Genomic DNA, 14,134 nt, shown 5'->3' with positions numbered 1-14,134 from the left:
GGTAGTGACCAAGGACACAATCGTGTGGTGAGGAAGTCCCAGAGGACCGTGGGACTTAGTGGTTGGGCTTGTGGGCCTCGATCTAGTGGCAGTGTTGGCGAACACGGCCATGGACGAAAAGGGACTTAGTGGGGACTGAAACGGAGATATTGGGGAAGGCTAATCCTCATATCGGTGGGCATCCTAAGGATGCTAAGGAGTGGATCTGGGATGATCACTCATGGATGGATGGCCCAGTCTTTGAGTGACGGGACTGGGATGCAGGTGGTGTCAGACCATCGTTGTGACCAAGGTGAATGGGCATAGTCTTAGCGTAACAGACTGATATGTTGGTGGTACCTTGGGGTGTCGGTCATGGGATCGGACACATGAAGCACTTGGACCAAGTGCACGAAGTTGAGTGGCGGGGATGCCATTCTCGGGGCTAGTAAGCCCAAGTCCAAAATAGGACTCACGGAGGTTGTGAGTGAGACTCTTCCAAGTGGTCGGAGGTGAGGTTAAGTGACTAAAGTAAAATGGAAAATTTAGTCGCTTACAATATATCATCACCCAATATGTGGGTATAGTCTTTCTTAGTCATATTAACCTTTCCTGGTCAAATTGACTCTACTGGAGTCCTCCCTTTACTATACTTTTGGAGCTCACCAAACTCTATATGAATGCTTTGGGCTTTCACTCTCAGACTCTGGATTCAGATTTGGACTCGGACTCGGACTCAGTCTCAAATTCGGTCTCAGTCTTAGTCTCGGTCTTGCCCTTAGTTTCAATCTCGGTCTTGGTCTTAGCCTCGGATTCTATCTCATGTCCATCTTAAACTTGACCTTGGACTCCATCTTGGGTCTATTTCGGATTCTATCTTGAGTCCTTATCTGACTTTATCTCAGACTTGGGTCTTGGGTCTATTTTTGGACTCTATTTTAGACTCTATCTTGGACTCTTTCTTGGACTCCATCTTGACACTTCCACGTGTCATATATTGGTCCTCTTGTGTCTCTTTTCTAAAGACTCATTTATTACTTATTTCATGCTCGTTCTTCGAGCACTTCGTTGGGAGTTCCACTCCCACTCTTAACTGTTCAAATTGAAACTTTTAGTCCAAACATGTTATGCTTGTTTGACTTTTGCTTATGCCACTACCACATGGCATTTTTTTGGCTCTACTTTGGGGTTTAGGAATTTGTGTCTCATACATAGGAACTTTAAATTCTTGTAGTAATTTACAATTGTTTAGTAAAAGCTCCAAATGCTACATGATTTATCATCATCACATTTTTCATCTACTGAATAGGAGCATGATGTAAGGTTTATAAATATATGTGTGTGTATATATATATATATACACACACACACTTAGCTAATATGTTAATTATAATATTATAATATAGGGACTAAATTCGGTCCATCCATTCTTGTAAATAAAGTTCCAAGCACTCACAGATTGCTATGAAATAATTAAATTTTTTTAATGAAAAATTCATCAAATAAACATAATTTTGTTAAGAGACTTAATAATAACATCACTTCTAAATGTAACATTGTTAAATCATCATATGGTTGCAGAATTCCAAAGATTTTGCAAATGCCCAAAATGAGTATTTCATTGTGATTCATTTTGAGCATATCTCTGTCATAAACAAACAACAGTACTAATTTTCTGATTCTTAAAATACTATCAAAGACAATCCCAAAATAGGCATTTTTTTAATACTGATCAATGCAAGCTTTTTTCGTCTACCAGTGTGTCAAAATACATCAAAGACAATGCCGCTCTATTCTCTACAAGCATCCTGTTTACAACCTCCGCCGCATCATCACCTCGACCAGCGCGTCCCAGCAGATCAACCACGCACGCCAAATGGTAACCCCCAGCCTCCATTCCAAAATCCTGGATCATCCACCTCACGCACTCCACTGCTCTTCCCAGCATCCCGGTATGGCTGCACGTCGTGAGCACGATGATGAAGCTCACGCCGCTGGGAGCCACGCCCTCCAAGCTCATCATCCCAAACAGCTCGAAGATCTCTTGACAGCTCTTGGCACCACTGTCGCGGGAGTACGCAGCCATGATGCTCGTCCACAACACACTGTCCCGGCCACTGCCAAGCTCGTCGAAAACTCTCCTGGCCTCGCGGAGATTGCCACACTTCCCGTGCATGTTGATGAGCGCCGCCGCTAAGTTCGAGTCGAGGCTCCACTCGGACTCTAAAACTCGAGCGTGGATCGTCCTGGCGATGGAGCTCTGCCAGCACGCGCTGATGGTGGCGATGGCGGCTTCCCTGTCCAAACTCCGGCCTTCCAAGTCCATGGCCTGGAACATCTCCTCCACCTCTTTCTCGTCCATCTGCTGGCAATGCAAGCCTGCTATCAGCCGGTGTGGAGAACGCTCGGGCATCTCCTTGAAGAGCTTTGTGGATTCAGTCACGCTGCCGCATCTCTCGTACATCTTTACCAGGGCGATTCCCAGTGCGCCGCTTGTGTCGATCCCAGCCTCGAAAATAGCCGAGTGTATTGCTTTCCCGTGTTGACGAGCTCCTGCATTGGCACACACGCTGAGAACGTAGCCAAAAGTTACGGTGTCCGGATGAATACCTTCCAAGTCCATTGTGCTGAAGAGCTGCAAGGCGCTGTGGCACTCACCACTCTGGATGTATGCCACGATCATTGCAGTCCAGGAAGCAACATTGCCGCGAACAATGCCATCGAACGACGCTTTTGCGTGCTCCAAGCTCCCACACCTGCTATAGAGCATGATAAGCGCGGTTCCAACTTTAGAGTCTGAATGAAAACTGGTACCTTCGACAACATCTCTGTGAAGTTCGATGACTCGTTGCACGCTGCCGAAGCTCAGGCTCGAGCTGCAAGACTCCAAAACGCTGAGGATAACGATTTTGTCCGGAGGAATTCCGTCTTGGTCCATGAGCGCCAGCATCTTGAGAGCCTTTCTCGCATCACCACTTTGGCCGCAAGCTCTTAGCACAATCGTCCATGTCACGGTACTCCTTCGAATCATCCCGTCGAAAACACGAAATGCCTGCTCGAGCCTACGGGAGTTGACACACATGTTAACCACAGCAGTTTCCAAAGAGCAGTCGAATGCAAAACCAGCTTCCAAAAGCCTCTGGTACCAGCACTCACCTTCGAAAGCCAGTGTGGGAGCTTTGGAGCAAACGCTGAAGACGTTGAGAAAAGTCACATTGTCCTGCTCGGCACCTTCCAAGCACATCGTCTGGAACACCCGGAGTGCCTCCTGGAAACGATCATTCCGCGCGAACGCCGACATGATAGCATTCCAGGATATGGTGTTCTTCTCCGAAATCCCAGCGAAGACCCGCCAGGCTTCCTCGGGCTTGCCAAACTTCCCAAGCATATCGACGAGAGCAGTCCCGACCACGACATCTCCTTCAAGCCCCGCGTCTTTCACTGCTTGGCGAAGCACTTCACCGTCCTTAACAGCCAAAGCACTGCCACACGAATCAATCACGGACACCCAAGTGCTCGTCCTCGGCTTCACACCCTCCAGGCTCATCGCCCAGAAGATCTCCAGCGCTTCACTGGGATACCCGTTCTGGGCATAAGCCGAAACCATGGAGCTCCACGACACTCCACTGTGCTGCTTCATCCTGTCGAACAATCCCCTGGCCTCGTCCACATACCCCATCTGAGCATAGCCACTGAGCAAAGTCGTCCACGAAACGACGTCCCTCTTTTCCATCTTGTCAAACAGCTCCCTTGCCTCGCGAAGGTGTCCCTTCTGGGCATAGGCCGAGAGCATGATGTTCCAGGAGAAAACATTGCGCGGCCGGATCCTCTCAAACGCTGCCTTTGCATCTTCCACGCTGCCACAGCTTGCGTACATCTTGACGACGTGGTTTCCCACAAAGGTGTCGAGCTCCCATCTCGCGAGCCGAGCATGGAGACGCTTTGCCTGTGCCAGGTCCCCGGTAGCCCCGCATTTGGAAAGAAGCGAAGCAAAAGCTGTGGAGTCGAGCTGATCCAATCCCTCCAGAGACGACGCCAGCCTAGCTAAGAAGATAGTTCACATCGATCCCAGGAGCTGCTGCTAAGCCGGGAGTTTCTCTGTCTTAGTGTTCTTCCCTCCTGCCTTAACGATCCTCTCCTCCGGTTTAGAGACCTTGAGAGTACCCCTCTCCATTTTCTTGGCGTTGAATTCTCTGGAGCGGATCCTCTTCTTCGCAAGAGCCGCTCTACGAGCCATTCTAGTCGCTGGCTTCCGAGGAGCGTCACCCGGATCCGCTGGTGTTGCTGATGGATCCAGCAGGCACAGCGCTGGGAGCGTTCGTTTCTCGGTCGGCCCGGGACCAGTGTGCTCCTGCTTCCACCACTTCATCTTCTGCTGCTTGGACTGGACTCTCACTTTCCTCGGCTTGGGCTTCACGATCTCCTCCGGCTTGAGGAAGAGCGGATGAAGAGGTGGTGGATTGGCCGGGTCTACGTGAATCCACTTTCGCTGGGTCTTCTTGTTCATCTCGAATCTGACCGTGCCTTCGATGAGCGCGTAGATGGTTCTGTCACGGCCCATGCCAACGAAGTCACCGGGATGGAATCGCGTGCCTCGCTGACGAACGATGATGTTCCCAGGAATAACTTTCTGATCGTCCAAGAAAAAAAACCCGTGTCAACGAAAGCTCGCTAAACCTGAAAGAATTCATCTAGAGAAGCGTGAAGAACGGCATACCTCTCCACCAGACTTCTTCAAACCCAGGTACTTTGGCTTGGAATCCTTGCCATTGTCCGTAGACCCTCCGGCCTTCTTCGTGGCCCATCTCTTGAAGAGAAGTGGTAGCGCTCTAGCCTGTGGATCAAAATCTGGAAGAAAGAAAAACACGCTCAGCGAGATTGAAAGAACGAGTAAGAGAACGAACGACGAGTTTTCCCATAGAAACTTTCCACGACTATAAATTCACAAACTGATCACCAAAACAGCGAAGTAACAAGAACAAACAAATGACCACAAAGCGATCACGCATGTAGCGCAAGGAACGAATAAAAAATGCCACAAAGACAAAACTTTGATTCTCAGCGAGAAAACCTCTCCTCTCACACGAAGACCCGAAATGCAATCAAGCATATACAGCGCAAGGCACAAAGATCGATCGCGAGCGACATCGCACTGATCCTCAGCTTGAAAATATTCTAAGACCTGGTGAATCTGCCACGACTAGGATCACGAACCGATAGGAGGAGAAGATCGCGCCGCGAGCTGCTGGAAGATGCCGCAGCGCCGTGCCAATGCCGCCATGTCTCGCCCGTGTGAGAGAGAGAGAGAGAGAAGAGGAGCCCTAAACCCTAGAGTGGGGCAGAAATTGCGTTGGAGGCGCTAGGGTTTTGGCCCACGCACGACTGGGAATGGATGTCCAGTCGCTCGTCGCCGTCTTGCAGCTAGCTCTCAGCCGGAACCTCGATGAAAGAAAAGCTGGAGAGGAGCGCCTCAAGCAGGTAATGGCGATCGATCGTTTGATCGAGAGATCGATCAGTCAGTCTTCTCTCTGTCTTAGATCCGATCGGATGAAGCGCTGATGTGAATGGAATTCCTTTTTCCTCGCAGTGTGAGCTTGCCGAGGGGCATTTGGTGCGACTGCTACAGATTATCGTCTCGACGAATTTGGAGCTCTCCGTGCGCCAGATTGCGAGTATTTATTTCAAGAATGTGCTCTCTCGCGAGTGGAGTCCTCGAGATGGTACGTGATGTGCGAGGAGTCGATCAAAAGCATAGAAAGCTTTGTTTTTGCTTTTCCAGGCCATCTTCCCAAGCTATCCGAGACCGATAGGAACACCATACGAAACAACATTCTCGAGGCCCTCATTCACGTTCCATCTCTCTTGAGGTCTGTAACTAGTTCTTCGAAAAAATGGTTTGCTCGATGTATTCTTGAATGGTTCACTAGTTCTTCATTCATGCTTGTATAAGGTCTGTACTAGTTCTTCTTTTTTCTTCTATGTATGCTTGAATGATTTACTAGTTCCTCGTCCATGCTTGAATAGTTTCTTTCGTTTTTATTTCTCTGTTCTTTAATGGGAAAAGCTTTGCTTTTTCAGTGCGCTTGAATGAGATTTGTTTAATGGTTGCGTATATGAACAGGGTCCAGCTTGCCGAATGCTTGAAAACAATGGTGCACTGTGATTTTCCCGACCGCTGGCCCTCCCTCGTACCGGGGATCGATAGTAATCTAAAGTCTCAGGATCAACAACGGATCAACGGTGCATTGCACGCATTGCGGATCCTTACACGGAAATACGAGTAAGAAAGTATCATGTCAAGAGTTTACAAACTTACGCTCCTCTCTTTGCGTGTCAAGGTTTAAAGAGGATAGTGATCGAATGCCTATCAACGCGATTTTTGACACAATGTTTCCAGTGCTCTTAGAGATCCTGAAGTATCTTATTTCGTTACCAAATCCTCCCATTGAGGTTGCGGACCTTATCAAGCTCATCTGCAAGATCTTTTGGTCGTCAACATATGTATGTGATTTCTTTCTTCACGCCTTTTCGTGACTGATCTTTACGGTTTTCATCTTGCAGCTAGATATTCCACCCATTCTATGTAATCTAAATACGTGTACGGGATGGATGACCTGCTTCCTTAATCTTGTCGAGAGACCTGTTCCTTCGGAGGGCCAGCCAGCCGATCTAGAGATGCGTAAGTCGTGGGGATGGTGGAAAGTGAAGAAGTGGACTCTGCACATTGTGAACCGGCTATATAATCGGTAAGTTTTTTAGCGTGTGGTTTTGTCTCTAAGGCGGGTTTTCTTTTGCAGCTTTGGTGATCCAAAATCATCCAAGTGCTCGGACTTCTCAGAAATGTTCCAGACACACTTTGCTGACAAGTTTCTGCAGTCTTACATGAATCTTTTGGGCGTCTACAAGCGGGGCGAGTATTTGACGGATAGAGTTTTAAACCTTTCTCTTCAATATCTTTCCACATGGTAAGAGTTTGTGCTTCAATGCCATCTCACGTTTTATTTGTTTGACAGCGTGTCCAAACCTCAAACATACCAACAGATGAAGCCGCAACTCGACTTAATACTGTTCGAGATTATCTTTCCTCTCATGTGCTTTAACTCGATTGACGAGCAACTTTGGAGAGACGACCCTCATGAGTATGTGAGAAAAGGATATGGTATGCATCTCGTCATTACTTTTCCTTGTTTCTTCTGTTCCTTGATTTTTTTTCCTTATTTTTTGTCCACTTCGCAGATATAATCGAAGATTTATACAGCCCTCGAACTGCTGCACAAAACTTTATTTTGGAGCTTTTTAGAAGGCGTAAAGAACATCTACAAAAGTTTTTGCAGTTTGTCGTAGAGGTTTTTAACAGGTGTCTTTATTTGTTCATATATGTAATGTACTGACATTCATATTTTGGACAGATATGATGCCGCCCCCGCAAATCAAAAGCCATACAGACAAAAGGATGGCGCCCTCTTGGCTGTCGGATCCTTGAGCGATCGGCTCAAGCAAATCTCTCCTTACAAGCATCAGCTGGAGCAAATGCTCGTTCAGCATGTCTACCCAGAATTTAACAGTCCCGCTGGCCATTTGAGAGCCAAGGTAGAGGAACATCTTCAATTGTTTGACAGTCAGTAACTTCATCATTTATTACAGGCTGCGTGGGTTTCTGGACAATATGCGCGTATCACCTTTGCTAACCCTGCAAATTTTACGACAGCTTTACGAAGTGTTGTATGTGCTCTGAAAGATCCCGACCTTCCAGTGCGCGTAGATTCTGTGATCGCTCTCAGGTCCTTTGTCGAAGCATCTCAAGGTAACTCCAGATCACGACTTGTTATCCTTATTCTTGAATCTTTTTTCTTGGCAGATCTTGGGGAGATTCGGGCAATCTTACCTCAACTTTTGGATGGCAAGTGCATGTACACTCTTGAAATTCTTTCTAACTTCAGTTCTTCTTTACAGAGTTCTTTAAGTTGATGAACGAGGTTGAGAACGAGGATCTTGTGTTCACTCTGGAGACCATCGTGAACAAGTTTGGCGAAGAGATGGCACCTTACGCTCTTGGTTTATGCCAGAATCTGGTACTGTCTAAACCTCTAGCAGCGGATTTTCTCATCTTTTCCGTTTTTCCATGACAGGCGGCCGCCTTTTGGAAGTGCTTGCAGTCCTCAGAGACCGATGAGGATGACGATGACTCGGGAGCACTCGCTGCCATGGGCTGTTTAAGAGCCATTGGGACAATTCTCGAATCGGTTAGTGCTCTGCCACACCTTTTCCCGCAGATGGAACCAACCTTACTTCCTATCATGCGGAAGATGTTAACTACTGATGGACAAGGTGAAGTTCTGAAAGCACTCTATGTCTGTTTTTAACGCAATATGCTCCAGATGTTTTTGAGGAAGTACTGGAGATTGTGTCATACATGACGTATTACTCGCCTTCAATATCCTTGGAAATGTGGACTCTCTGGCCTCTTATCATGGAGGCATTGAATGAGTGGGCAGTAGACTACTTCGAGAGTAAGTTTGATTATGTTTTTTTTATCCATTATTAATTTCTTTTTTCCTGTACTCCGATTCTTTCTTGTAGACATACTCGTTCCACTCGACAATTACATATCAAGAAGCACAGAGCACTTTTTGACATGCAAGTCTCCTGATTATCAACAAAGCTTGTTCAAGGCCTTATCGATGGTATGCATAACTCAACTGCCGCTTACTCATTTTCTTTGTCCATTCTTATAGGTAATGTCTGACGAGAAGCTGGATGATTCCGACATTATAGCCGCACCAAAACTTATTGAATCCGTTCTTCAAAATTGCAAAGGTCGGGTTGATGAGTGGGTTGAGCCTTACCTTAAAATAAGCCTCGATAGATATGGTACGACTACAAAAAACGGTCTTAAGGATCTACTTATAGAAGTGGTAACTTGCGCACTCTTTCCAGATAACAGTACTTATCGTATTCACTTGTGCAGGTTGCAAATGCTCTCTATTACAATCCAGCATTATGCCTCAACGTCCTCCAGAAGTTAAGGTTAACCACCAGTGTTTTCCAGTCTTGGTTCCAAATGCTCTATGCTGTCAAGAGGAGCGGGCTACCGGCTCATTTCAGACGGTATTCTTTTCCTTACGCGATGGGGTATGGAAACTAATTGTCGGAAGCTTACAGGGAACATGACAAGAAAGTCTGTGTCTTGGGATTGGCATCCCTACTTAGTTTGCCCGGTTCAGCATTGCCAGCAGAACTTCAATCGGGGCTAGATCAAATTTTCAGAGCTGTTCTCAGACTGCTCATTGCATACAAGGACCAGGTTGCAGGTAACTAGAAAGCTTTCAATTTGTTTGATCATTTCTATCAAGAAAACTCCCGTGATCTAGAAAACGCGAAAGAGACGGAGAACGGCGACATGGATGGCTGGGAGTCTGGCGAAGAGGACTGGGACAAAGAGCTCGGGGACGACGATGACCCTGATGAAGTGAACAACGAGAAGCTACAACAGCTAGCATCGCAGGTCGTATAGATTTTCTTTTACCTGTTTAGATAGATCTAAGTGCTTTTATTTTTTCTTTCTCGCCAGGCAAAATCTTTCCAGCCTAGAGACGACGACGACGACAGCGACGATGACTTTATCGACGACGAAGAGTTTCAAGCGGCCATTGATAACGTAGACCCGTTCATATTCTTCGCAGACATCATAAAAGGTATGTTAGCTTTTTCGCTTTCGAGCGCTCATGTAGAAATGTTTTGCTCTCTGTTTTCCAGCTATATCAGCTTGTGATCCCGCCCGGTTCCAAGCGCTGTCGAGATCGCTCGACTTCCAGCACCAGGCCATGGCTCACGGCGTGGAGCAATATGCAGAGGTTCGGAGGAAAGAGATCGAGAAGGAGATGGCTCAAAACTCCTCCTTGAAGGTTGTTGGTGAGTGGAAGTAAATTCCATATACTTTGAAGAGGGGAAGAGGAAAAAAGAGAGCTACAATAAGGCCTTTTTTTTGGGGGGTGCTTGTGATTTCTCAAGCTGTCGGCTTCTATAAATTCTTTTGTATATTGAGGAGAAGTTTTGGTTGTTTGAGTAAAAGTAAATTTTCTTAAATATAATATTAATAATAATATTAATAAATTAATAAGTTAAGTTATAAATGTATTAAAAACTATAATAATTTAATTAAAGTGTGAGGCTTAAATATATAGCTACAATACCATATATTAATATTAACAAAGTGGGATTTTGATAGCCATCAAATTGGTTTCAATCCAAACTAATCACTTCTGTATATAAACTATAGTTTTTGGACTAATTAGATATACATGTTTCTGTATTCCATGCACTCAAATTAGTAGAGTTGAGGGCAATTTTAATGTCCTTAAAGAGTGCTTAAATTTATGATTTTAGTTTAAATATAACTTTTACATCATTTTTATTATTATAGATTTTTTTATTTCTTCTCTTTTGTTTTTTCTCATCTTCATGGCAAAGTAGCAACCTCCTTCCTTCTTTGACTCTGAAGTAACAATTAATGCAATTGCTCAATGCCATGCAATTATAAGATTGAGTTGATGGCAACATTTGTAATTGTATAATGTAACTCCTCTTGCTCTTGCCCCAACTAAAGTTCTTCTATAGTGAGATGAAATATATTATTGGTTTAACTACTTTACAGTGATTGTTACCTATCATTCTTAAAATAATGTCTGGCATCTGCATGAGTTTCCTACATATCTTTAAAGGATAGTACTGTAATGGTATAATGATTTAAATGTAACCACTCATATGGATTAGAGTTTTCTCCTAAGCATCTTCAAGCATGTATTTAAACATACTAACAGTTGTGATGATGCTTTATCACAAATGTAATTGTGGGTATGGAAAGTTATGTATCGACAAATCTTTTCAAATATTCTTTCCTTACTACCACAATAATAGGAAATTGACATTGCTAAACCCTTTATCACTCCTTCTTACTCAAGTGTTAGTAAATTTGATTTAGCATCTATACTTAGCCGAATGAATATAATGAAGGAATTCCTAAGTGTCTATTTAGCCAAGTATATTTAGCCTAGTTTAAAGAAAAATAAAGATTATCTTAAACACAATGGTGTTGTTCCTATATTTAGATTTACAATTTAGCACTATTCCATATTTAATAAGATTTTATGATTGTCCTAGAGACTAACTCTGCTTAGGAGTTTGACTCTGTACCTTTATTCAGAGGCCTAAGGCCCTAAAGCTCAAGTTTCACTCTATTGCTCTTGGCCACGTGTCCAAGAGTTTAAGTTTTACTTTGTGGTTATTTTATGGTAAATCACCATAGGATAAAGGGTGAAAACCATGTATGCTATATTTGGTATTAGAAAATATGTTTCAATGAGTGTTATCTAATGAGATTGGGCAATTATTCTCATTGTATACATAAAGATGAAAACAATGATTTGAGTGGGTACATGTTTGATTGCTATAACTCTGCATGTGTCCTTTAGGTATGGATTTTAGTTATATTATGTGAGTTTTCACTTAGGCTCATAGGATGAATGTAAGATGTTTCATTTGTACAAGTTTGCGCTTAGGCTCATGGATAAGGCATATTAACAATTTAAGATTACACTATGAGTTGGCAAGATTAATATTGGTATATTGGTGGTTACCATGAGTTATTCCATGTTACCATAGATAAAAGTAAACCTCCCCTAGATTTGTAAAGAGTGGTGAATAGGCTAGTCTATAACTGTTTAACACAACACTAATGGATCTCTTTTAAGCATGATTATAAGTGAATCAATCAAGACAATAAAAATTAGTGTATTGGTTCAAATAGTCATTGTTATGCTCTTTTATTTCTTAGACTTGACTAAGGGCAATGCAAATGTATACTTGAAGTTTAAACAAGTTGAAAATGAAAAGAAAGTCATCAGAGACAAAAGATTAAACATGTAAATCATTTTCTTTTCTTTGAGAGATGATTTGTAATAAGATTTGATTTATTGCTCTTGTTCACACCATGCAATCAAAATCTCTCCTTCAATATATGGTGGTTATAATGGTCTTACAAGTGGTGAGTTGTGGGATAGATAGTAATGAAGTGCTAAACTATTTTACTTAAGCTTGCTATTAGAAAGCTTAGATTATAATAATTAATTTTTTTGTTTTGGAACTTTGCTATTGCTCCATGAATACTTTAGTATTTGACTAGTTTTGAGTTTGGTAGAAAAGAGAGTGGTATAAACTTGTCTATACTGTAAATGAAGTTGGTGGTATTAGGTGTTGCGATAAATTATGTTGTAGTTTGTCAAATAGAATTGGCATTTTGTGTAAGCTCCTAAATTTGGATTTCTTGGGTCACCTAGCTCAGTATTATTTAAACTCAAGGACACTTACCCATAACCCTTAACTGATTGAAAAAGGGGGTGCACTCTTATTTATGGGTTTGTTCCCTTTATATTTAAACCTTTATAAATTGTTTCTTGAGTTTTTTTTTTTTTTGGTTTCTTACAATTCACTATGCTTCCTTACAAATTCACACCCTCATGAATGAAAGTTGAGAGTCATAGCTCTCTTGAGAGTCTCGTTCTCTTGACACCTTACCCCTTAAGATCTTATAAATATTTATTCCATACTTTTTCTATGTTTACTATGACTCTTTTATTATAAGTGGGCATATAGGACATTATTGTGTAACAAAGAAGCTTGGTAAGTCTTTCTATTAGCTGAAGTTATTATATGATATATTTAGTATGTGTATAGTTGCATTTAGTGCTAAGCTTGTATTATTCCCCCTCGTGATGTGGAAGGACAATTGGAATCAATTATAATTTTAATTTAAGTTGGTAGCATTTGATTTGATAAAACATTTTTTACAATCAACTAGTACTAATGAGTATATCATTATTACGTCCAACTATTTGGCTTGTTCAATAAAAATCAATGTTCTTGCTAGTGCCTCTACAACTACTGATAAATATTTCTTCCTCAATTGAGTGGTGTTCCAATAATTTTATTTGAAGCGGATTCTCTTGGATAATGATCCCACATTTATACTTAAGGTATTTCATGTCTTAACATCTTGACTGAGGATATGCCACACTTTCACAAGTGCTTATAGTCTAAAGTAACCAAACAATAATAACTTAAAAAACAATCTATAAAAATTTAAATGAACAATAATGCATCTCCTTTTCTAATCAATTAAGATATTTAGGGTTAAGGTTTGAGTAATACTGGATTAGGTGATCTTTCATGAAGTCAAAATTCAAGAGTTAATATTTGGTGGTATTAAATAAGTATGTTAGTTACCATATTTGAGATGGCAATGTAAGTTATTAATTAATACTTAATCCTAAATATCCCAAGACCCTTCATCTATTAGAAAAGACTAATATTAGTATAGAAAGGTTTTTACTACCATCATATTAGTTTCAATCTGGACCACTCTCTCCTATATATAAACTAGGGTTTTTTAGCAACTTAGATACATATTTATATTCTTTGCATAAATTTTACTTTTAAATTACTAATTTATATAAACTAATAAAATAATATTTAAATCAACTACCACACTATAACTACTTTTACTCTTTCAATTTATTACAAACAAATGAACAAAGTTTTAAGTAATTTCTACACTAGGGGAAAATCTTCTCATTAAATTAACTGATAAATTAAAAACTTTCATATAGATAATTAACAACAAGTCACACTTATAGACTTATAAATATTACATTAATTTACATGTTAAATTATATTTAAAATGTTTTAATTATATATTAATAATTAAAATTACTATGAATTTCTTATATACCACATTATAATGATTTTGTTTGTTTGAATATGCCACCTTTGTGGAGTAGCTTTCCAGGTTTTTATATTGGTTTAGGGTATTAAACCAATGTAAAAAAGGTTGGAAAAAAGTTTTATATCTGGGTTTACATAAATTGAGTTTAGAAGTTAGTTTGACCTAATTTTTATAATGGTAAATATTTAAAATCAATATTTTGACATTTCAGAATGGAAAATATCCTCATCTTAAAACAGCCTTGGATGCATGATCCAAGTTTCACAACTCACCCCCTATTACTTTTGGTCCACAAGAAAAAATAAAAATAAAACAAAAGTTGATCAATAAAAGAAAGTATGTATCTAGCATTAGCTTTATAGGCTTCTATAGTGA

The 14,134-nt window shown here is 41.6% G+C and overlaps 3 protein-coding genes across 4 annotated transcripts; 1 reads left to right on the top strand and 2 right to left on the bottom strand.

Moving 5' to 3' along the window:
• Positions 1–1,674: 1,674 nt before the first annotated feature.
• LOC9656860 (pentatricopeptide repeat-containing protein At3g09040, mitochondrial) lies at positions 1,675–3,874 on the bottom strand. Its single transcript, XM_024682702.1, has 2 exons — positions 2,590–3,874; positions 1,675–2,532 (listed from the first exon to the last, which is right to left on the bottom strand). The coding sequence occupies exons 1-2, from the start codon at positions 3,854–3,856 to the stop codon at positions 1,712–1,714; spliced, it is 2,088 nt and encodes a 695-aa protein (XP_024538470.1). The 5' UTR covers positions 3,857–3,874; the 3' UTR covers positions 1,675–1,711.
• Positions 3,875–3,989: 115 nt separating this feature from the next.
• LOC9657587 (50S ribosomal protein L27, chloroplastic) lies at positions 3,990–5,297 on the bottom strand. The gene is made up of 3 exons (XM_002977722.2): positions 5,194–5,297; positions 4,697–4,827; positions 3,990–4,609 (listed from the first exon to the last, which is right to left on the bottom strand). The coding sequence occupies exons 1-3, from the start codon at positions 5,258–5,260 to the stop codon at positions 4,061–4,063; spliced, it is 747 nt and encodes a 248-aa protein (XP_002977768.2). The 5' UTR covers positions 5,261–5,297; the 3' UTR covers positions 3,990–4,060.
• Positions 5,298–5,313: 16 nt separating this feature from the next.
• On the top strand, positions 5,314–10,065 carry LOC9657586 (importin beta-like SAD2). Of its 2 annotated transcripts, none has more exons than XM_024682701.1 (22): positions 5,314–5,457; positions 5,567–5,699; positions 5,759–5,846; positions 6,101–6,259; positions 6,318–6,480; positions 6,541–6,725; positions 6,777–6,944; positions 6,993–7,138; positions 7,216–7,336; positions 7,389–7,569; positions 7,624–7,783; positions 7,838–7,879; positions 7,933–8,051; positions 8,109–8,307; positions 8,358–8,489; positions 8,560–8,663; positions 8,715–8,894; positions 8,948–9,087; positions 9,142–9,290; positions 9,351–9,484; positions 9,551–9,674; positions 9,736–10,065. In XM_024682701.1, exons 1-22 carry the CDS (start codon positions 5,368–5,370, stop codon positions 9,903–9,905), a joined length of 3,087 nt encoding a protein of 1,028 aa, XP_024538469.1. In that variant the 5' UTR covers positions 5,314–5,367; the 3' UTR covers positions 9,906–10,065. The 2 variants fall into 2 exon arrangements, with proteins under 2 accessions (XP_024538469.1, XP_024538468.1); XM_024682700.1 differs by having other exon boundaries at positions 9,333–9,484.
• Positions 10,066–14,134: the final 4,069 nt, after the last annotated feature.

The sequence above is a fragment of the Selaginella moellendorffii genome, unplaced genomic scaffold (genome assembly GCF_000143415.4).
Source record: "Selaginella moellendorffii unplaced genomic scaffold, v1.0 SELMOscaffold_35, whole genome shotgun sequence".
Lineage (NCBI taxonomy): Eukaryota > Viridiplantae > Streptophyta > Lycopodiopsida > Selaginellales > Selaginellaceae > Selaginella > Selaginella moellendorffii.
This window is presented reverse-complemented; position numbering and strand designations above follow the sequence as displayed.